This window comes from Mchenga conophoros, linkage group LG17 (assembly GCF_057382185.1).
Source record: "Mchenga conophoros isolate Kocher_MC1m ecotype Shallow Benthic linkage group LG17, M_conophoros_male_GT1.1, whole genome shotgun sequence".
In the NCBI taxonomy this organism is placed as follows: Eukaryota; Metazoa; Chordata; class Actinopteri; order Cichliformes; family Cichlidae; genus Mchenga; species Mchenga conophoros.
Window position 1 is genome coordinate 2,809,366 of NC_140542.1, and position 23,424 is coordinate 2,832,789.

At 40.8% G+C, this 23,424-nt stretch overlaps 1 protein-coding gene across 2 annotated transcripts; it reads left to right on the top strand.

The window, feature by feature from the left end:
• The first annotated feature begins 9,915 nt into the window (after positions 1-9,915).
• Positions 9,916-22,944, top strand: LOC146554871 (uncharacterized). 2 transcript variants are annotated; one of them, XM_085252188.1, is made up of 5 exons: positions 9,916-10,056; positions 16,186-17,230; positions 17,705-20,782; positions 20,903-20,963; positions 22,190-22,944. In XM_085252188.1, the coding sequence occupies exons 2-5, from the start codon at positions 16,699-16,701 to the stop codon at positions 22,227-22,229; spliced, it is 3,711 nt and encodes a 1,236-aa protein (XP_085108314.1). In that variant the 5' UTR covers positions 9,916-10,056; positions 16,186-16,698; the 3' UTR covers positions 22,230-22,944. The 2 variants fall into 2 exon arrangements, with proteins under 2 accessions (XP_085108314.1, XP_085108315.1); XM_085252189.1 differs by having other exon boundaries at positions 9,960-10,167.
• The last annotated feature ends 480 nt before the right edge of the window (positions 22,945-23,424 follow it).

A 23,424-nucleotide genomic window follows, 5' to 3' on the forward strand; every position in this document is an offset into this window, starting at 1 on the left:
TCCAAACGCTGTATGACTGACGTCTGATATTCAATGTCCCAGAAGTTTTCTATAGGCCAGCTGAGTGTGAGGGGCAGTAACTGGTATCAGTTCCTTCATCCTCCATTACAGTTCACAACATATTACCACACACACTCACAGGCCCTTGAGGGGCCCCCCCAGAGGCTTGTGGGTGGGACTGCTGCAGTGGCCCCGTTCACCCCTTAACTGTTATCTGCCCTTCATTTTTATCTGCATCTTAGACAATGACAGGGGATGTGCGCTACTGTTCAACAGTTAGGCTAAACAGTCTGCTTGCTGGGGGGGCAAGTGGTCATTGTGTCTGCATGTGTGGCTTCGTGTGTCTGTGTGTCATTGGTGGGTATGTATGAGTGAGTGAATGGTATGTGTGGCTGGGCCTGGGTCCCTGTGGGACATGGTCACAGAGGAAAAGCAAAATGTGTTTGGCACAACAGTGCAAGCAGATCTTAATCGCAAAAGCTGCCAGACAGGACAGGGTTAATTAAATCATGTGTTAAAATTCAAAAAAGCAGAGGTTTTGGTTTCTTTGTTTTTCCCCCTTTTCCCTTCCTGCCTTTATTCTCAAATATTCACAGGTGGAATTGCCGGGCTGTCTCCACCTAAAGGCAGACCTCAGTGTTAGACTACAAGCACAGGTTCTGTTGACAGAGGAGGCCGTGCCTTTGCCGTTGCTGCACCCAGGCTATGGAATACTCTCCCTCTTCATATTCGCGCGTCAGATTCCATTCAGTCTTTTAAATCACGTTTAAAAACGTATTTGTTTGATCTGGCATTTAAGGCGAATTAGGGTAATTTACATCTGGCTCTGTATTTAGATGATGTAATTATCTTATTTTATATATTTGTAATTTATATTTTATTGTGATTTTATTTGTACTGCAATTTTAATGGAAAGCACTTTGGTGTACTTCGGTCTTAAAAATGTGCTATATAAATAAATTTTGATTGATTGATTGATTGATTGATTGATATGGTGAATCTTAAGCTGCCTCATTAACTATAAGATGACATAAACTACACAAACAAGTTGTTTTTGTAAAGTTTTAATTTGCCCTTGGAAGGGGATCAATTCTGTTCTTAGCTATAAGAATAGAATAACAGAGAAGAGCTGCCTCGACGGGGCAAGACTCGGCTGTCCATCTGCATCTGAAGGACAAAGGTCAATGTTCACATTCTGGACAGAGAAGACAGATGGTTAGAAAGAGGAGCGAAAGAAGCATCTATGTCCACTGGGTCCGTGAGTCGTTTGGTACCGGGCCGCGAGAGTTGAGGCTCAGGTGTGAAATGTTTGGTTTTCAGGGTTTTTATCGGTTTCCAGCGTGATTTTGTTATCGTTTTTATCGTTAACTCGGTTTTCCTGGGTCTTTTCACGTGTGTTATGAATAAATCTTCTTTTTTTCGGTACCGGTACTAGTTTTATTTTGTTGTATTTAAGGCCGGTCTGTGAGAATATTGTCGGGCATAAACCGGTCCGTGGCGCAAAAGAGGTTGGAGACCACTGAGGTAGAGGATCAATAAGGGGTCCATGACCCTCTTGGGGGGACACTCCCACAGGATTTAAATCTGGGACTCTCCACCATTCAACCCTAGAACTGAAGAAGCTTCTCAGATGAAACATCTTCAAGCAACTTAAAGAAGTCCAGACGCTTTTCTTTCCAAGCTCCTTAGACTACAGAGAAGGCCGAAATCCTAAAAAGAAAAACATCTATTCAAGTATGTACAAATATAGCACAACCATCACACCTACAACTCCCAGCAGGTTCAAACAAGGTCACATTGTGTCATACAGAAAGCATAGAGATGTTTTTGTGGGTCTCAGACACCCCTGGTGGTATAGCAGAATAGAAGGAGAACTAAAATAAAAATAGGAATTTTACACTGAAGTTTAAGATTCTTCAAAATCAGAAAAGGTGGAATCCAATCAGGGATTGAGGACAGGTCAGTCAGAGACTGTAGTTCAAAGTCAGGTGTACTCGGAACCAGCTGGGCTGAAAGAGATCTCTAGGAATGGACTAGGTGGTCTGTTCCCAGAGAGCCAAATAGAGATGACTTGGGGTCCAAACGGTCAGTCCTCTTCAGGTAATTTAATGGTTTTACAGGTGGAGGCCACTGACCTTTCCCTCCTCCTTTGTGTATACTCATGCACTGTATATAATGTTCTGTCTCTCTCTTTGTCTTTGCACAGTCAAGGAGCGTATCAGGTCACATTTCACTGCGTGTTATACCTGTATAACTATGCACATGACAAATAAAGAATCTTAAATCTTGAATCATTTTTTCTGACGATTTTGTTTTCACTAGTTTTGCATTTGGCTTCTAGTTCAATTCAATTCAATTCAATTTTATTTATATAGCGCCAAATCACAACAAAAGTCGCCTCAAGGCGCTTCATAGATACAGAGAAAAACCCAACAATCATATGACCCCCTTATGAGCAGCACTTTGGCGACAGTGGGAAGGAAAAACTCCCTTTTAACAGGAAGAAACCTCCGGCAGAGCCAGGCTCAGGGAGGGGCGGGGCCATCTGCTGTGATTGGTTGGGGTTAGAGAAGGAAGACAGGATAAAAGACATGCTTTTCCAGTTTAAGATACTCCATAACTTCTGTGATCCATTGTGAACATGAAGGGGGTGAGGAGTCTTTCAGTGCAACAGCACAAGTCTCCTGGCTAACAGAGGACAAAAGCATCTTCAGCTTGTGTTTTTTCAGATGCCTCCCCTGTGGTACCAAATAGAGCAACAAAGCAACATGGATCAAATTTTAAAAAGAGTAGAGAATTGCCAAAACTGATGTAGCATTGAATGTGTCCAGGACATATGTAGGAGGATCGCTGGAGCCTGCCTACATTTATCACAGGTAGAATCCAGATCTGGTCTAAATCAGGACAAATCTTTGACGAGTATGACATTGGCAAATTGATGATGAACAAATCTTACTTATAATTTTTAGGCAGTCTTCCCTGGAGATTTCAACATTTAAATCCACTTCAAACTTTACTTTTACGTGATTAAGAGTGGTTGAGCTGTGGATTCGTTTTTTATAAATGTTACCAATAATTCTGATCAAATGCTACTTTAAAAGTATCATCTAGCAGAGAAACAGCTGGACGAGAGGGGAAATGTCAATATAAAATTGTACTTATTAGTCAGTATAAGCTTTTAAATGATATAAGTTTGCATATGATAGAATACTGCATGATGACCTTTTTATGACTTAGACTGTTGTCCACTACAAGACTGTTTCTCACAGCGATAATAGCTGAACAAGCTGTTATTATTTCACTCCTGCTAGGAAGAGGAGAGCTGGACACTTTTATCTGCGCTCCCTAACAAGAAGAGGGGCCACGTCCTTCACAATCACACACACACACACACACACACACACACACACACACACACACACACACACACACACACACCTACATACACACTAACATTCCTCTTCCTATGAATAGACGTATTCACTGTTGTATTATTTTTGTATTTAAATAAAGACAAGTGCAGGAACGGAGCGCAGATCACAGGGCCCCCACTCTGGTGTGAGTGTTCTGTGATCGCCCTTGCAAGTAAAAGCTGCAGCGTCTGTGTGTTTCTTTTTTTTCTTTTTCTTTTTTTTTTTTTTGCCTGTCCCGTTTGGCTCTTTTGCATCAGAATTGTTGTCTAAAGGCAAAGAAAGATGCCCAACGGATTTACTTTACCAAATTGACCATCCCAGCCTTGCCGTAATGGTCCATTTGATTCACCTTTTATTGTTTATTTTATTTTCACTTGCTAAATACGGGACAGACTTGACTGGGGGAAAGAAGGGGAGAAAGAAAGAGGGAAAGAGAAACAGCTGAGAAGAGGGACGGGGGAGAAGGGCAAAAACCAAAAACCAACAGAACGGGCAGAGAAAAAAAATGCATATATCAATCACCTGGATCACCTGCTGAGAAAGAAAAAAGAAAACAAGCAGAAGAGAACAAGAGTAATAGAATAAACAACATCACAATGATATATGGGAATATGACAGTAAATACTAAATGTTAAACATTATTGTGCAGCACATAAGATCAACAGAGCACAGTGTGCTTTGAGGTAGGAGCCAAAAAGGGTGTAGTTTGTGGGTGTGATCACCCGTGTGTACACCTGTGAGCATGGACGCGCTTGTTTTTTGTTTTTTAAAAGGTTCCTTCATGTAATGATCTGTTAGGGTGTGGGGGGGCCACAGCCACGTCCTCCAGGGCGTGAAGCAGGTATGGAGGAGATCAAGACTCCAGACATCCAGAGGCCCCCAGAACACAAGAGACCAAGGAAGACCAACAGAGGGGCAGCTGCGCCACTATCCCAGAAAGAGCTGAGGAGAGTCCCAGATGAGGGCTCACTCAGCAGCCGCGGAGCAGAAGCCAGGGGGAGTTGCAGTGACGCGCCCGTGAGCTCCGCCGGCAGCCAGCCGTGCCTGAGTGACCGAGCCCCAGGCCGAGAGGCCGGGGGCACCCCACCTCCGAAGTGGCCCGAGCGAGCCCCAGGCTCCAGGCCCCGATAAGCGGCCGCCAAGGAGTGAGCCGGTGTGTACCCGGACGCCCATCCCCGGACACAAAGAACCACCAACGCACTGATGTCTGAGGGAGTCCGCCACTGGCAGGGGAAGTGGTGGTAGGGGGAGATAGGCCTCCAAACCTTGGAGGGCCTAAGATGTCCCCAGAGAGGTGGCGTCTGATACCCAACCTGACATATAGACACAGACATACAGGCACACACAGATACAAACATCCATTCCCACCCTCATGCTCTCATATGCACTTACTCCACACTCAACCAACGTGGAGACAGACATAAAGAGACGCTGTACACACGATCACACTCCCCAAGCGTACTCTACGAACCGGGTCTAGGTACCCTTGCCCCTGGAGGGGGGAACTGCACCCAGACCCAGGTGGTGTTACCCTTTTCCCTGCGGTGGGGGGAGGCAGACCGCCCCGACTCCGCAGCAGCAGGGAGGCCCCACACTCCAGACCGCAGTCGGACGGCCAACTCCTCCTCCTAGCCCCCCCGCTCCAGCAGGTCGCAGAGAATGTCTGTGTGTTTCTACCTTTAGATTCTCAGCTGAAGAAGTGTCTTTAGAATAAATCTCTTGACAAGAAGCAATCTGTATGTAAGGATACAAAGTTTTGTAATTGTAAGCATAAAAAAATAGATTTGGGTATGGAAAACCTGTTTACCAGCTGATTGAAAGAGGGAAAACTGTTTCTTATATAAATGTCCTGTATTGACAGAATACTATTTTTACACAAAACCTGAAAGCCTCCACCTGACAGGGAGGGGATGAACATGTGGTTTCCAGTAACTGGTCCAAAGAGAGAAAGACTGTGTAGCATGAAAGCCTTCTGTTATGGATTTTGTTGACAAAGTATGCAAACACAGCCAGCTGAAGTCAATACCTTTATTACCACACGTGTGAGAGCAAGCCGACAGTCAATGATGGTTACAGAGTCATGAGTGCTCCGCTTTCTGGACCCAATTTAGACACATTTTTGGTTTGCAGGGGCCCTCTATTGAAGCACCATTAATAGGGAACCATCTGTTTCCCCATCTCTACAAGACAGTGTATTCACTGGATGGGCCAGGTTGGGCATTGGGACTTTTGCAGATCTATATTTAGATTAATCTTTTGCATCTTTTCAACAATTGATCGCAAAATTTGCATTACTTAGGAGCCATTTTTTTCAGATACTTCCAAGTCCAAAACTTTGTTCACCGTTCATGTAAAGATTGTCCTGTTCTCCTTAGTCATCTATTTATGCTAAACATTATTTTGCTCGGTTTAGGATGATACACCGTACTCATTATACTAAGGACTGGCTCACTAAAATATATAATCCAATGTCTCCGTCATTCTTCTGCAAATTATGCTCATATATTCTGGCACTCTCCATCTTTGAGGGTGTCCTGATCTGGAGTCTTTGATGCCCTGTCCAAGGTAACTGGGAGAAATATTGTTCTAAATGCTGTGACTGCATAATTTGTGTATCATGAGCTTCACTCAATCTACATAAAGACTCGATAGCATCCTTAACTTTGTTGGCCAGCAGGCTGATCTTTTTGAGGTGGTACTCTTCAGTTCCACCTTCTCATATGGCCTGGGTTAAGGAAGTGCTCTATCATCTGAAGCTGGAGAAGATCAGACTGACCCTATCTGGTACTGGGCACAAATTTGAAAAGACTGGGAAACATTTTTTTTCTTATGTGAACAGCACATCTTGTCCTGTTACCCGAGCTTGTCTTGTGGGTGTATAACAAACCTTAATAATAATACTTGTTCTGTTTATTATTATTGCTATTTTTTACTTCTTTATATTATTACTTTATATTACTAAAAAAAGATTCCAGATCACCTTTTGTCTCCTTTTTGAGAGTGTTTACATGTACCCTTAGTGCAAATGAAGTCCGAAAATCATTAACAATCCATTCTTTTAAAATGAATCAAAGTTTGGAAATGGGCCTGCACTTGTCTTAAAAAATCTGGAAACTTTTTGATAAATGCATATGAGTTTTAATTTGTTTCACGTTTGCTATTTCATGCATTTTTTGCAACTTATTCCTTAAAATGCAATTTATTTAGGTTTAGTTAGAAAAAAAAGACGTTTCAAAAACTCATAGATCAAATATGATAAAGTTGGAGTGAACAGGTTAAACTATGAGTAAATGGTAAATTGTGGGTATTGGACTTCCTCATTTGGTTGGACAGTACACATATAGCTGACAATGCCATTTCACAAGGGAGTGTGTGCAGCTCTTTATGGCTTAACAAAAGGACGATGGTGATATATTTTAAAATATACTTATAAAGTACTTTCTACATATTGAGAATACACACCACACTTGCAAGAATCATAGTGTCTAACTTAAGGCTTTCTGTCAAATTTAGACCAATAAATTTATTACAGTGATCTCACTCTACAACATAGGTGTCAAACTCTGGCCACACCAAATTATTATTAGAGCTGGCCTACTGGTATTATACAGCTAATATATATATTGTTTAGTATTAAGCTTTGCTTGTTCCATATTCAGTTTTTCAGCAAAACGTGTTTGAGTCCATAAGAAAAGATTCATTCTGGAGGAATAAATATATTTCAATAAATATTAGCGTTAGCCTGCGACTTTGTTCCAGTTTTGAATTTTGGCCCACTGTGTATTTGAGTTTGACACCCCTGCTCTACAACATAACAACGTTTCACAATTTTTTCAAAGCTTTAGTTATTGTGTTTACAAACAGAATGACGTACATGCACACACACGCTAGCAAAAACATTGTGACCTTGGCAAAGGTGGTTAAGTCTGATTGTGTCATTGTCACCTATTCCTCCCTGAAAATTTGTTAAACCATTAAACCACTTTCTCTTGTTCCTGAAAAAAAAATCAAAAAGAATATCAGAAGGTGCAATAATACAAGTGTCATGAAATCAATATCCTTATTTTCCTATTAGATTGTGTTATGTACTTTAATAATGAAGGCTTGTAAAGCAAGGCCACTTTTGACTCACAAACTAAGTGCTCAGCCAGACTGAAAAACAGGAAGTTTTAGTGCACAGCCATATTAATAGCTAAGACACAGAAAAGAGGAACTTTCCATATAAGCAATGTTTGAAACTGTGTGACGTCTGAAGTACAGAAATAACACCATATGAGACACATGTTGAGCTAAAAATGTTAGAGCTCTTGCAACTGGCGTTTGAGCTGTGCAGGGGTCTCTCTCTTCCGGAAGATGATTGAATAAAAAGAAATATAAATGTTTTAACACACTATGAGTCGGTTTTCTCTGTTCTGTCATGGGGACAAAAGAATCGGGGTTTCCGCCCGGTTCTTCGTGTAACAGAGAGAACAAATGTGGCCGAAGGTTGGATCTGATATGAGGCGAACAGAAGACCGGTCTAAAGAGATTTAAAGGTAGGCACAAACCTGTTCAAAAAGCAAATTTGTGCATATTGGCTGAATTCTAAATTATCTGTTCGCTGAGTGGATGATCTTAACTATTAAATTGGCTCAGTAGTGGTAAAACTAAATTCTTGAGAATAAAGTGAAGCTTTGAAGTAAGGATAATGACACTGTGAGAAAAAGACAGTACTGAGATAAAAGTAACATGAGATGTTGTGGTAAGAGAGAAAAGAGACCAATGTGTGTTTAGGAAAACACAGGATCATAGGTTATTGGTCATTTTATGGGTTAATAAGTGTCAAGTTCAGGATATGCGCTACCCGTTAAAGGGGACGAAGAAACCAGGACTAAGTTTTAAAGATGAAACGGGTTAACTTTATAGAGGTTGTTTCCAAACCAGTGACAAGAGTAAAGTAGGACCTTTTACCAGGAAAAGCTAATTGTATCTTTTGGAGTTTACAGTGTACACTGAGGGAAGTCAGGAATAGTTTTAAACTGGGATTCTAGTTGAAAAGGGGGTGAAGGACGTAGATTTAGGGCAGCTCACAGCCTGGCGTAAATGCAAGGTGCTGTCTCGCAACTTGATTTATTTGTTTGATTTATTTTTATGACAAAAATAATAAGGAAACATTGAAAACATACAACCCGTTGAGGGGACAGATAGGGTTGGGCAATTGAAAGGTTTTGTTTTGTTTAGCATGATTTTTTTTGTTATATTTTAGCTTTTAACATGGAACACGCCTCTCTGCAGCTTCTCTCCTAATGCTACCCCAAATAAAACCCATCTCCATAGAGACTGTGTCAGCTCCCAAACAGACAAAAACAAACTAAAAGCCAGCAGTAAACAACGTAAACATAAACAATCACAACGAAAGAACAATACAGAATCCACATCTGAACCAAAGAGTAAAACAGTGAAATGTGGATTATTAAATATTAGGTCTCTCTCTTCAAAGTCTCTGTTATCTCACCCCAACCAATCACAGCAGATGGCCCCGCCCCTCCCTGAGCCTGGTTCTGCTGGAGGTTTCTTCCTGTTAAAAGGGAGTTTTTCCTTCCCACTGTCACCAAAGTGCTGCTCACAGGGGGTCATATGATTGTTGGGTTTTTCTCTGTATCTATGAAGCGCCTTGAGGCGACTTTTGTTGTGATTTGGCGCTATATAAATAAAATTGAATTGGATTGAATTGAAGTAAACTTAATGGGATAAATTAGGAATTATGTTGTGTTTCTTCTGTCATGGGGACAAAAGAATCGGGGTTTAATACAAGAGTATAAAGATCAACAGCAATTCAAAGAAAATATATATTTACTGATGAGTACTGCAAGTACTGTTTTTTATATCCCTCAATATGTAGCAGTGAAGAATAGAACAGATCTTTTTTCAGGATACAGCATAAAAGTAATGGGAATAATGTTTGCACTGCAGTAGGTCAAAGAAAGTAACCAAAATCAAAGTTCCATCATACATATAGCTTTTCAGCACATTTCAATCAGTCTGGAAAATTATCATGTAGACTGAATATTATTATTATCACATCTTTCACATGCTTTTGGAATTCCACAGCAGGGTTTCAGAAATGTAATTTACCCAAATTATTGCTCATGTACTGTTAAAGGGAACGGAAAGGTAGAGATGCAAATGCACATTTCATTAAAATAATAGGAAGTTAACAAGCAGAGCTGAGGATAAAATATCATTTAGAATCATATATGGAAAATTACTGGTGTATATAACTAACAATATCCAAAAGGAGTTGAATATAATAAGGCAGGAACTCAAAGAACACGATGCTTATTACTCCCTTGAAAAGAGAACATATAGGATTAAACCATGTACTCCATAAAAAAGCAAAACACCCAACAGGTCTCTGTCTTTAACGTAATACACCAGAAAGCGTTAAACATGTATGGACCAATTGCACAAAGCATGTGGAAGAGAGACGAGAATTAGTTATATTCCCCACCGCACGCTGTACTCCATCCACACGCCCTTCCCGTAGGTGGCGCTAATGCGCATGCCAGTCGGTTCTCCACTCGCCATTAACGTCCGAAGAAAACGAAAAGAAACGGAAGAAGACAGTTCAGCGGGACCAAGATATAAAAACGTATTTACTGTGGTACGTAAGTTTGCTGGTAGCAAGCATCATCATTGAATTTGATCTTTCAGCCGTTGCATTGTTTTGTGTGCACGCTTCAAAGACGATAGGAATTGCATTGTGAAAAACGCGGTAAGGATGAGTGACATGAGCACCTCGACGTGTGTTTTTTATAACCTTTTAATTACCGTTCAAAAGACATAACACGCCTCTGTTTGCTATATAAATAAATGTGACTGACTTTTGTTGTTGTACGCTTGTTCATAATATCAGTCTGTACATGCTCCAGAGAGCTTTTCTTCAAATTCTTTAATTCTCACTCGCTTTTGCAACTTTGTACTTTTGTGTTACTCGCAGCAACAACTCCACCTCATTGTTAGTCCATTTAAAAAGCTCGCTGCTTTTCCTCAACATTTTGCTGCCACATTTCAACAAGTAAATAAACGGCAGACGGAAATGAGGCAGGTCGAATCTTCTTGCGTTTCACGCATGCGCAGGACTGGAACGTAAGCGTTTTCAGCCGTTTCAACTCCGTGAAAACGACTGAAAATGCTAGTGTGGACGCGGAGGCGAAAACGCCGTTTTCACATTTATCCAGGCTAGTGTGGTTGTAGCGTCAGTCTCTACCACTCAAAGCGGTTGGTGCCTGCAGAGTGCTAATTCAGAATCATCTTGTGCAGCATTTTTGCTTTGATCCTTTTGGTACTCATTCCACATCTCTACCAACTGCCTTTGGGTTGTATGCCTCTCCCTTCTTAAACATGAGCACTGTCTCCATGTCCAAAGAGCTCTAGTTTCATCTCATGTGAGAAAGGAAGTGCTACCAGTGTGTAGAAGCTTTCTCCCAAGTTATCCTTAGCATACTTTAGTCTGGCTTGAAGGTGTTTCTTCTACAGAAGTGTAGTTTTTCTTGCTCTGCATTCTCAGTCTCTTCCTGTACAGTGTCCTGGTGATTGTCTTCGATCCATCTTAGTTTAATAAATACCACACATTATCTGAAGTTAATTTTGAACTTTTCCATAACTTTGTTGTTCTACTGTAGTTAAATTACTTAGATGGGTTAGCTGTTGTTTGTTGCATCCTTTGCAGATTCATGAATTTGAATATATATTTAATATTAGTCTGTAATGAAATAACAGGGCTCGCAAAATCTCTAGCCCGACGTCCCGGGGCTAGCGATTTTTCCAGTCGGGCCCTGCCCTGCCCATCGGGCTATCATAGGAAGGAAAAATATATGTCAATGCTTTTGTGTTCTTTCGGAAATGTAGCTGGGTAATTATGTCATTGACATCGGTGAGCCACTGTCAATATGTGACATATTGAAATCGTGTTTGAATTTGCGCTTGTTTTTTGCTTTCACTTTGCAATCGCGCGAACTGTGTATAGAGAGCGACAGCACTGATCTGTGAGTGATGATAATTTGTGCACCAATTCCTCTGACATCGTCTTATCAATCGTTAGCTTACTATGCAAACATGACAAGTGAAATCTCCCGCATCAAGCTTAAACATGTGAGAGGTAGGGCTGGGCAAAACGATTATTTTCCTAATCGATTAATCTAACGATTCATTTTTCAATCTGATTCGATTTCGATTCGATTCGATTAACGATTTTTTTTCCCCATTATTTGACTTGTATAGCAATTTCACATTTACTAATTTATGTATATAAATGAAAAACACAAATTTATTCATTTGAAGACCTTTTAATAAAAAAAAATTGCAAAATAAAGTTGTAGAGGTCGTACAATCAATACAATAGAGATAGCATTTAACAAGAAATGAAATGTGCAAACATATATAAAATTAAGGAAAAGTTAACAAAACATTTCAAATAAATAGCAACAATGGTGTCTTTAAACAAACAAAATGTAACATTCACTTTGCTTTCTGCCAAAAAGTGCTCTTCATTCACAAAACAAAATCCACAATAACATTGTACTACAATCTTCTGTTTTTAACAAAAAATTTAATGTTTTGCAAAACAAATATAACAAAGGAAATCATAGCAAAAAATTAATAATATACAAACAGCAGAAATGGCGTCTTTGAACAAATAATGAAATGACAAGTTACCCCTAAGTAGGACTCTGTGACCAGACTTGTCCAAGCATCAGTGGTAAGGGAGATTTTGGATGTGGCTTTTTTTAGTTCATTCCTTAGTTTCTCCACTGAAGTTTCATACTTTCTCTCCATCATGCTTGTAAAATGACGCTTAGACGGCAGAGTGTAACCTGGTTGGAAAGTGGTCAGCATTTCTTTGAATCCCTCACCCACAGCAAGTGGTATCTTGTCTTTTAAAATCATAGATAAGACGCTCTCAGTAAGTACAGCCACCTCCTGGGGGGTGCATGGTGTACTTCTTCTCTGACAGTAGTCCTCCAGACTTCTCTGTTTATTCCTGAAATCATAAATCACACACAGCACACAGATGTGTGCTGTGTGTGATTATCTCTGTGTTTATCTCTGTGTCTATGAGTGAGTGTACGTCTACGTGGGGGGGGGTCTGGATGAATTAACGGGTAAAAACTAGCGTTAGTAAACAAGTTGAAAACTTACGGTGGTTTGTCCTTTGCAGAAGCGGCTCCTGGATGCAGTTGTTTTAGGTGCTGGTGCATAGCCGTCGTGCTTTTATGATAGGCCATTTCCACCTCACAAAGCCGGCAAACGACTGAATCACTTCCTTTTCTGTTAAAATATCCCCATACTGTAGAACTGCGTGTTCGGGTGGAGTGATTTAAGTTGACTGCAACTGCCTCACTCATGATTCCGCTACTCGCTGCCGCCATGTCTTTTTTTGAAAGTGACGACGCATCGACGCAGATTTTTTTACGTCGATGTATTTTTTGCGTCGACGTAATCGATTACGTCGACGCGTTGTCCCAGCCCTAATGCGGACCACTTATGTGCACCCGTGTAAATAACATAATGTTCTGCCGGGTGTGTTGTTGGTTTTCTCTCGATTTCTGAGTCGACAAGCGCCTTTGTTACTGGGACCAGTCATTTTAAGAAAGGCCCCATTAGAACCCATGAGAAATGCAAGAAATGCATTATTGCTCAGTCTGCAATATCTTTCCCAGAACAAACACCAATTGCAAATAACATACTAAAAATAAACCTGAAAAATCAGTTTAAAACAGCTACTATGTTGCAAAGAGTGAACTACCACTGGCACAATTTAGCAGTCTTTGCAAACTTTAAAAAGCAAACGGCCTCGATCTTGGTTCCACTTGCCTCTTACCCGAGACTTCAGTGGAAATTTCAAATTCAGGATCTGACACAGACTGATTCATGTCCTACACAGTTCTTACAAGTTCATAGAAATGTCTGTTCAATCAGAACCAAGTATTTGAGTTGATGATTGTAATTTTTATACAATGTTGTAATTTGTGTTTCAACAATTTTTTGATTAATATTTTGTTTCCGTTACAATATTATACATTAATGTATAATATTGTATATTAATGTATAATATTGTAACGGAAACAAAACAGGAAACAAAACATCAATCAAAAAATTGCTCTTTTTTTTATTCGGGCTACTTAAATTTATTTTGGGCTACCAAAAACTGAAGAGTCCCTGCCCGAAGGGCTACCAGGGATTTAGAAATTTTGCGAGCCCTGAATAATCAACATTTTTAAGCTAACAAAACCTTAAAACTGAACCTTAAATACCTTTTTGTGAAATTTTGGTTATCGTTATTTTATAAAATTGAAAGTACATCAGAATTAACAACTTTGTCCAAAATTAGTTTCTCTTGCCATTACTGCTGTTGTTGCAGGAAATTCGTCAGTATGACCACCACAGATAGTTCCAGAGAGTTTCTGGGAGGTTTAGCGTTAGTAAAGTATCTCAGTGTCTTTATAATATTTTTTAATAAAGTTTTAGTTTCTATCCTTAGGCAGGGAGGAATTATAGCATCATCTGAGAATTCTGAAGGCCCTTTCACATAAGACACGGCATGCTCTGCGCTGGCTGCTGCCCTCTGCTTGTACGTCGTTTTTTTGTGCCCGGTCTATAGCTACTTTTTTCATTAGTACTTATTAAGATCAGCTCGCCATGACTAAACTCAGATCGACTGGTTTTCCATTACAATGCATGTTTGTTGTTATAGCAATGCGGCCAAGTGTCCAATGACGTAATTAGTATGTGACATGAACCCTACAACAAAGGTGGACGTCGAGGCAACGATATACCCGGTGCTCGATCTATGGCTGTTTGTCAGACTCGGGGGACCATGTCCTTGTTTTGTGTTTTGTTTTTTTGCTTTTTTTGTAGCCATTTTCCCTCATTGCCAGGTTTCAAAACTGGCAGTTTTGATTTGCATAAGTAAGACTTTCTCATGACTCATTGAATGACGCCACTGATCAGCCAATCGGGGGCACGCAGTCTGACTCTAAATATTGTGGCGAGATGATCCAAGTAGGTACTAATGAAAAAGAGGTTATGTACCAGATTGCTTTGTTTCCACAACACTGCTTTCCTTCCAAGGTCCCCAGAGCTGTTGAATGGAATGACTTACTCAACGGCTTGGAGGGAAACTTCTGTCATAACGTTCATTGAACTGCACAGAATGTTTTCGTTGCATGCTTGAACTTAGGGTGACTGTAGTTTTAGTTTCAAAACTTGTGTGAAGGTATGTCAGCAGGCATGAGGACTCCTCGCTGGCGTGCTTGTGCTGTGCTTTGCTCGCTGCCGCTGGAAAACGTCCCAGGATTCCAAGTTTATCCGCTCTGCACAAAGCGCTCTGCCTCCTGTATCGTAGATGTACACACTGAACACGATGAATGCAGGGTTAAAGGGTTTGTCTGTGCTAGGGGTGGGTGATAGAGATTTTGACTATACCGCTCTATCGCGATAGCGCATGTTGATGATGTCATCAAGCTGCGCCTGTTTTGGTCGAAAGCATCGCAGCGGCTACAACCATTATCATCTTCAAATTGTGGCGGGCGACAGTCACAGCAAAGAGATGAAGCACTTCTGGAATATGGGGAAAGCTGAAAACTGCGCTTCCTCCACTTCCGTAACATTGATTCATTAATGTTGAATTCTCTCGCAGCTACTCTGTTCCCATGTTGTTGCAGTATATTAATAACTAACCTCGTATTGTGGATGAATGATCTCAGTTGTTCTCCTGACTGACGTTTGGCCCGTGTACAGCATCCTGCTATGCGACTGCATTTGTCCTTGACCACCAGAATCCCTCACGTTAACTTTTATCGAGTGGAAAAAAAGTTGGCGTTCATCCTCCAGCTTCACTGTGCTAATGTTATGCTAACATAGCTGTGTCGCTAGCAATCACGTAGCACAACATTATATACCAGGTAGTCCAACTTCAGTAACCCTGCAAACGTCACTGCTGTTTAGTTTTCTGTCTTCATTTATGTTGGAAGTGGCAGCAGAGCTGTACGTTTGAATTAGTTTCAAAAATCTCTGTCAGAACATGGTATGAAATGTTTAGGTGGAAACTAGCGAGCCAACTTCCTGTTAACTTCTAACTCCGTTAAATTTAATAAATTCTGTTTTCATGGATGCCTGGATGTTAAACTTAATTGTTACACCAGATGATTTAATTAAAGATGAAAGAATTTAGACCGTTTTTAACTCTTAGTTTTCGTTTGACTTTGGGACCTGAAGCAGACGGAGTTTTGGACCCAGATTACTCCGCGAAGCTCCTCACTACGGCAGCCGTAATGCTCTGACAATCCATCAAAACATTTTTAACAGATTTCTGCACGCCAAAATCGGTTCGAGGTCAGTAAGCACAACCAGAATTCATACATAAGGCACACTCGATTTTTGAGAAAATTAAAGGATTTTGTGTGGAAAATACGTTATACAGAAGAAAAGAATATATCGTGATATATATCGTTACCGCACGTGCTTCAAATTATATCGCGATATGGATTTTAGGCCATATTGCCCAGCACTAGTCTGTGCTACACACAGCTGGATCATGTTTGTTCCTTCTCAGAACGTTGTGGACCTTCTGCTCAGTCATTTCTGATTTAATTTTGTACAGTTTAGACATGTATCATGATTGCTGTAAAATTTCAGCTTCATAGACCAAAAATGTTTTTTAAAAATGGTCTATTGTTAAATATATGCAGATTTTTAATTTTCACTTTCATTTATTTGTCTTGTTTCCTAGACAAGGGGACTACTTAACTGAAGTCATCGTTTGAAAGACTGCTCTTCAGGCAATACTTTCTGAATGTTCCAACAGTCAAGGAAGTCTCAGGACAGCCTGGTTCTCCTGACAATTGGAACTCAAATCAGGGTAGCCTTTCTGCATCTTGAAAAATCAGAAGTGACTTGCTGTCAAGAAAGCAGTGCACAATCCCACCAAAATTCCATGGAATCCACTGTCTACAAAAATCACAATTGTGCACTGAATTACAGCACCCCAAACCCAAGGATTTTGCATTTAGTGTGTATAGCAGTGACAATCAAACAAAAAGAAATACTGGCTTGAGTTCATCAGCACATGTCCTTGTTTAACACAAAGGAATATCCTCTCTTGAGAACTTCATAAGACAGCCTTCTAACAAAAGTGGACAGCTTGTGGAATTTTTAACTGAGACTTTAACTTTTCCTAAAAGTTTCTAATATACAATGCTGGGCTGAAGCAAGGGCTGCTCCACTTCATAGAGAGAGAGCCCAAATGTTTTCTTTACAAGATCAGTCTTCTTCTGTACCTGAGAACAACGCCTCCACATCATCCCCATTATTTTGCATCTCTCCAAAAAAGGAATCTGCTCATTTCAAATCTTCCAAGATTGAACCTAATGTTGATGATTTTTCAGAGGAAAAATGTTTCGAGAATCAGGAAGTGGGAAGTTTCCTCCCACGAGTTTGTGAGCAGAAGGAACAAATCCTAGATCATTCAGAAGGAAATGTTTCCACCCCTTCTCAGAAGCTCTCCCCTTCTTCTCTCAGGGATCAGCCAGCCGAAGGTGAAGTCTTGGAAGCTAAAAAAACCAAACGGATCACAGATGATGAAATATTAGACTTTATCGAGAAAGAGGTTGCGTTACTATATTCTACCAAGCGGCAAAGTTTCAGCCCTGTTCTTACTGAGCAGTGCACTACTGCAACTGGACAAGAAGATGAAGTGAAGGAAAGCAAAGGAGCTGAGTTCTCTCCCACGTCTCAAGAGAAATGTGATATATCTGCATCAGAGAAACATGTAGCAGGTACACCAAACTCTGCTGTTGACAGCTCAAGACATGTTCATAAAAATGTTGAGAAGTATTCCAGTGTAAATTTTACCAGTATGAAAACATGACCTTGTTTCATGGCAAACCCCCAAAAGTGGATTCTGTCCATCTGGACGTAGCGTTTTCAGTGGGAGAAACGTTTCATCCAACTGACTTCTTCAGTCTGAGCTGACTGCAGGTTTCCCCAATCTTAATGATCAAGGAACTGACCCCCTAGCCCATTGTTCCTTCGGTGCTGCTAGTGTCAGTCATTATGCAAATGTACTGTTTATAAGATTGGGGAAACCTGCAGTCAGCTCAGACTGAAGAAGTCAGTTGGATGAAACGTTTCTCCCACTGAAAACGCTACGTCCCGATGGACAGAATCAACTTTTAGGGATTTACTTATCTGGGTGATTGAGCATGCATCAAGACATTTCATGGGTAACTTTCATCTCTTTACATCCACAGATTATCAACGTGTCGTCTTGGACGTTGCTCCCACTTGCATAAATAATGAAGCAGAGCATCCAGTGACTGTGACAGCAGTTTCTGGAGTCACCGTGCCAGAAGAGACTGAGAAGTACCCAGGATTAACGGTCAGCTGCAGTTCCTCACAAGGAGAGCGTGAGAGAGTCAAAGAAACCGAAGGCACTGGAGATCAAGATCAAAATGTAAACGAACAGACACCTCCATCTAGACCTGAAGGTGCAGATACATTCTCTGCTGCAGTTAGAAATGATCCAGAATATGAACAGGGTTCATCAAAGCCAGACATGCATCTTTTAAACACAAACCAAGAGGAAGTAAGGTTTGAGGACCCTTCATATGAAGATATAAGTGAAGATGAGAATCCAGAAGTTGATAATAATGACGAGGAGATGCCTTCACCTTCATGTGACGTGTCTGAAGCCAGTAATACGCAGTTTGGACATGTGCAGAGTCAGACCGAGCTTCCAAAGAACCAAACACTTGGCATAGCACAAGATTGCTCTTGTCCATGTTTTGTTGAAACTGAGGATGGGTTTGAACGTTTCTTATGTCCTAAATGTGACGGTGAGAAACATTTAGATTGGCAAGCAAGCTGCTCTTTGAGCCCCCTTTCTGACGCGCAAGATCAAGAGGAGACTGATGAGGACGATGATTGGCTTGTTATGCCTATTAGCGTATTAGATGTTAAATGGGAACCAGCAGATGAAGGCCAGGCTGACCCAGAAACTGTTTCACAGCATGATGGTGAGCATGAAGACCAGGTAAAACAAAGTGACACAAATCCAGCTGTCTGTGAGGTACCCGGATCTGTTCCAAACCATGTGCCAGCTTCTGCTTTTTCCATGATGGAGGTTTTTGAAACACCTTCTCATCTAGCAAAAGTCATACAATCTAGAGAGACAATGCAACAGTCCTTCATGGTGCCTTCTTCCTGGGGCACAACTGAGACTAAAGCTCAGAGACCACAAAATAGGGAGTCACATAGTGCTCCTGATGACAGTTGTGAAACTGACGATAGTTCCGATTACTCTGCTGATTCAGGACGTAACTATCTGACCGTGTCCAAACAGTGGTTAAGTAACCTGTCAGCGCCTGCGTCAGCAGAGAAAAATGACTCTGGTTCTGTAAAAGAAAATGAAGACCATGAGATGGCAAACTTACAACCAAGTCAAACGGGGAACAGAAGCAAGTCTTCAGAAAAGGATGACATCATCAACCTTGATTCTGACACCGAGGATGAAGGTGTCCAAAGCTGTCCAGAGACAAAAACAAAGAGATTATTCTCTACGCGCACAGAGAACAGTGGAGCTGCCAGCCTTAATCAACTGAAGAAACCTTCTCCTGAAACTGTGGAAGGAAACTGTCAAACCAATGGACGTACATCTATAGATTTATCCAGATGTTGTAATGAAGTGATCCAGAGTGGGAACCCTGACCTTTCACAAAGGACAGAAAAGTGTAATAATACTGGATCTCACCATGGTAGAAAAGCACGAAGCATTTCAGATGATCCTGCTGTTATAGTAATATTTGACAGTGATGATGAAGAAAAACAAAGCAGCAGACGGGTAAAGAGGAAAGGTGCATTCTCTGAGTCAATGAGTGGAGGCAGTACTTCATGTGGAGAACAAGTGAGGGATATTGAAAAGAAGGGAAGTCCTAAAGCAAACAGCAGAAAGCCGAGTATGCCTTGTGCAGATTCACCAAAGTCACAGCATCAGTCCAAACCTCAGCAAACACAGATAAAAGAAAAGAAACAGGATGTAACCTTTAGCCAATCAGATAGTATAAAGAAGAGAAAACTGATTAAAGTTAAAGTGCGTCCTGAGCGTGTTCAACAAAACGACAACAGACAGACTACTTCAAAAATCATGGAACAACATCGTGATGATGCACAAAATAGTCTTCATGTCAGCCAAAACACCCAAATCAATTTATCATCAAAGAACCACTGTGAGAAGCAGTCTGTGGACACGGAGGTAGACATCACTAAAGCTCACTATCACCACGTTCAACAAAAGGCACAAAGGCAAACCTCAGAAATGGTGCAAAGAGAAGTAGAAAAACACCTTAACAACAAGGAAAGAGAGACTAGAGTTCTCTCGTCAGAAACGGAGGACAGCGATGATACCTTGATTTATATACAAACCAGTCCACCGTTCATGAACTACCAACACAAGAACCCCCAGTCTGCGGACAAGGGAATGGGCTCCATTTGCCATCAGCATGTTGAACAAAAGGCCAGTGAACATATGACATCAAAAACAATGGACAGGAAGGTTAAACAAGCCTTGAAGAAGCAGAAGAGAAAGACTAGAGTTCTCTCATCTCAAACTGAGGACAGCGATGATACCTTAATTTATGCACAAACTAGTCCATCCTGTTCTGATAGCGAGGATGACTCCACTATGACTCCCGTGATTCCTCGCTTTGTTGTTCAGAAGTCTTCTTCATCTAGTGATTCCCTTAAACTTCTAAAACAGTCTACAGTCCAAAGGCGAGGCAAAAATGAATCCCAGCCAACTCCAGAGACCCCCACAGAAACCAGCAAGACTGACTCTAAAAAGAAGAAACAACAAGGGGCTAAAGGAAAGCTTGTATCCAACCCAAAGCCTATAAGTGATGCACACCATACAGAACCGTTGTCTAGGTCTGCGGATAGCTCATCTAGTTCCAGGCACTGCTCGTCCTCATCCAAACTACAGCGATCTCACTCTGACAGAAACTCTTCAACATTACATCAGTCTCGCACTCCTACAGAGGGCCCGTCATCTTCCACATCCATGCAGTCATCAGCAAAGGAACAAGTGTTCAGTGACTGGCGAAAGAGCTTTGTCCCAACCAGGAGAGACCGAAAGAGTAGTCTGGAGAGTAACCTGAGACCAAGGCACAATTACGAGTCGCTAAGAGAAGCCAGAGCTGGACCAAGTCAATGTGACAAGCCACACAAACGGAGACACAGCTCCTATGAGTCTGTACCTCCTCTGATGAAGAGGCCCAAGGATGAAGCCATACAGATAACGAAGGCCAGACATCAGGACGCTCCATTAGTGCGAAGTGTGTACTTTTGAAGTCTCTAAAATGTTTTAATTGATTTGATTCATATATTAATAATAGTCAAGTTCCAAATTGTTATTTTAAATGTGTTTGATCTTGACTGCATGTTTCTAAATGTAGGATTTCCTCTGAGACAAGGCTACAAGTGGAAGAATGAAACGAGCGTCATGGCCGACAAAAGGTGATGCTCAACATTTAATATCGACTGCATATAAAAGAGTGGTCAAGCCTCCGGGTATGAGCAGTAAAACCAATACGGAGATCCCTCTAACTTTCCTTTGGCCAGCAGAGAGAAGTAACTTGTGTAGGGCTGTGCGATATGACCAAAATCTCATATATATAGATGTCTTAATATCCCGATATTAAGACATCTATCGTCCGATAACGATATAAATCACAAAAATGTAACATTTTCTGTAAATTCTGTGAATCTCGGGCAGCTCGACTTGCGTGAAGTGTTTCCAGCTGCGCGTCGTGTACCTGGAGTCCAGTGTTTTAGCCGATGCATGAAACGATACATTTTTAGACATAAGTTGTAACGGCCGCAGTTTTCTTTGTGAGTATTTATTACACGGCGTGCTGCGGGGAGAAGCCTGTTCTGACGTTTGAGTCTAAGGTTTATTTTTTAGCACCTGGCGGCTCTTTTTTACTTCTCATCCATAAACAATCTGCTCTTTCACGTGATTCAGTTTATTTTGAAAAGTCTCAACAGGATCTTGAGCTTTATTGTGAAAGGTTTATGTGGAACAAGCGGACACGCGGTGGTTTTACCGTTGTTGTTGCTAACGACAACGCATAAAAACAGGCGCTTGTCCGTCCGTAGTGTGGTTATATTAAATATAAGAGAAAGAAGAAATGAATATAGCCGCTACAGTGACCATAATAATGATAATGAAAAAATATCGCTGTAAACAGTTTATTTTGCGACACCACGAAACAATCGACAGCGTAAAATGAAACGACAGACGTTTTTATATCGTCATCCGATATATATCGTTATATCGAGCAGCCCTAACTTGTAGTTGTTTCGACATGTGGGAAAACTGCCTTGGCTCCGGACTCTGAGTATTTGATCTGCTGCTGAATTTGAATCTGCTTTTTTAACTCATGCTCAAGTCCAAAAGGTTTATTTAACCAATTTAACGTCCGTGTAAAATCACTAGTATTGGTCAGTTTACAGGTTGAATGAGGCCATGTCAAAGATAATGTGAAAATTGTGGTCTGGGCTTGTTATGTCTGGTTTTAAATAGCTAAGATAACACGTGAATATGCTTAGCTTGAGGCTTCACAACAGAGCTTGAGTAAAGAGTCATTGATAACTTGCTGTTTTGTTTTCAAAGTCAAAGCAATGCAGTGTACAGTATGACCAGGTTTTCTGAGGTGTGTCCTGTGTTTCACTGTGTGCAGACCAAGGAAAAGGTTCAGCTCTCCAAGACCTCACCACTGAAGGGAAAAACGCTCTGCCAAAGAGGCATTCTGTTGTTTTTGTTATGACTGGTTCTGTGTTTGATTTAATAAAGCACTTGTGTAAAACAAGTGACGTTACATATAAAACTATAAGAAGTTCAGCATTTTATGTGTTGTACTTGCTATATTATATACACTCAAAAAATACAGGAGCACTGAAGTTGCACACCAGACAATCTTGAAAATGAAAGTTGGAAATGGGATGGAAACTAAAGTCATCAACGTTTTGATGGGTCCATTCTAATTCTAAGCAAACACTGACTTGTTCCCGTATTTTCTGAGCAGTATACAAACATTATTCTTTGTTTTCTTTGGAAACAGAAGTGCCTGTATGAAAACCCAACATGCAGCTGTTTACTGTATTTTCTCTGAATACTGTTCATACTTGAAACTTTGTAAATAGTTTGTTGAATTTTTTTATCTATTCATTTATAAGCTTTTTTTCTTACTCAGAAAATTCTATGCACCACTTAAAATAGCTGCATATAAAAAAAAAAAGAAGCCTTATTACAAGAAGTGCTAATAGATTCACAATTGTTTGAATGTCTGTTTCACGGGATTTTAAATGCAGTATTATGCTCACTCTGTTTAAGTGATGTTCCCCAGTGCCTGTGTGAGTCCTAAACCCATCAGAAGGTTTCAAACCGCTGACAGGTGAAATGAATAAAAGTTGGTACAATGTTCTGCTAGAAAAACATGGGCGCTGTTATTTGCGTGATTATTATTTCTCATGTATTGCTCACCTGTGGTTGGGGAAATAAGTACTTGATCTGTTGCTGAATTTGTTAGTTTGCTCACGTACAAAGAACTGAAAAGTCTCTTATTTTTATTGTAGTTTTATTTTAATAGTGAGAGGGGATATCTGAAAAATATAGCAGATTCTTTGCATAATCGCAGAGAATACAGATGTAAAATCCATAGACATGGACATAGCGATAGACAGGAAAACAGCCCCAAAGCATGTTTCCATGTCTGCGCTTTGCTGTAATGTAATTTGAGGTCATACTCTGCAGGCCAGTTGTCAAGTCCAGAAGGAGAAAAAATAAAAACGACAGGTGCAAAGGAAGCGGTTCCAGCCCATTTTAAGATAAGATACCTTTATTAGTCCCACGAGTGAGAAATTTCATGTTAAGGCTGCCGACCTATTGCACGCGGTGCCATCTTACCCTCCGACC

Bases quoted from the DNA above. Each gene is read 5' to 3' on its own strand.
- LOC146554871 (XM_085252188.1), top strand. From the start codon at position 16,699: ATGTTTTCTTTACAAGATCAGTCTTCTTCTGTACCTGAGAACAACGCC. The intron at 17,231-17,704 runs GTACACCAAACT...TTACATCCACAG, and splicing joins ATCAGAGAAACATGTAGCAG to ATTATCAACGTGTCGTCTTG. The intron at 20,783-20,902 runs GTGTGTACTTTT...TTCTAAATGTAG, and splicing joins GGACGCTCCATTAGTGCGAA to GATTTCCTCTGAGACAAGGC.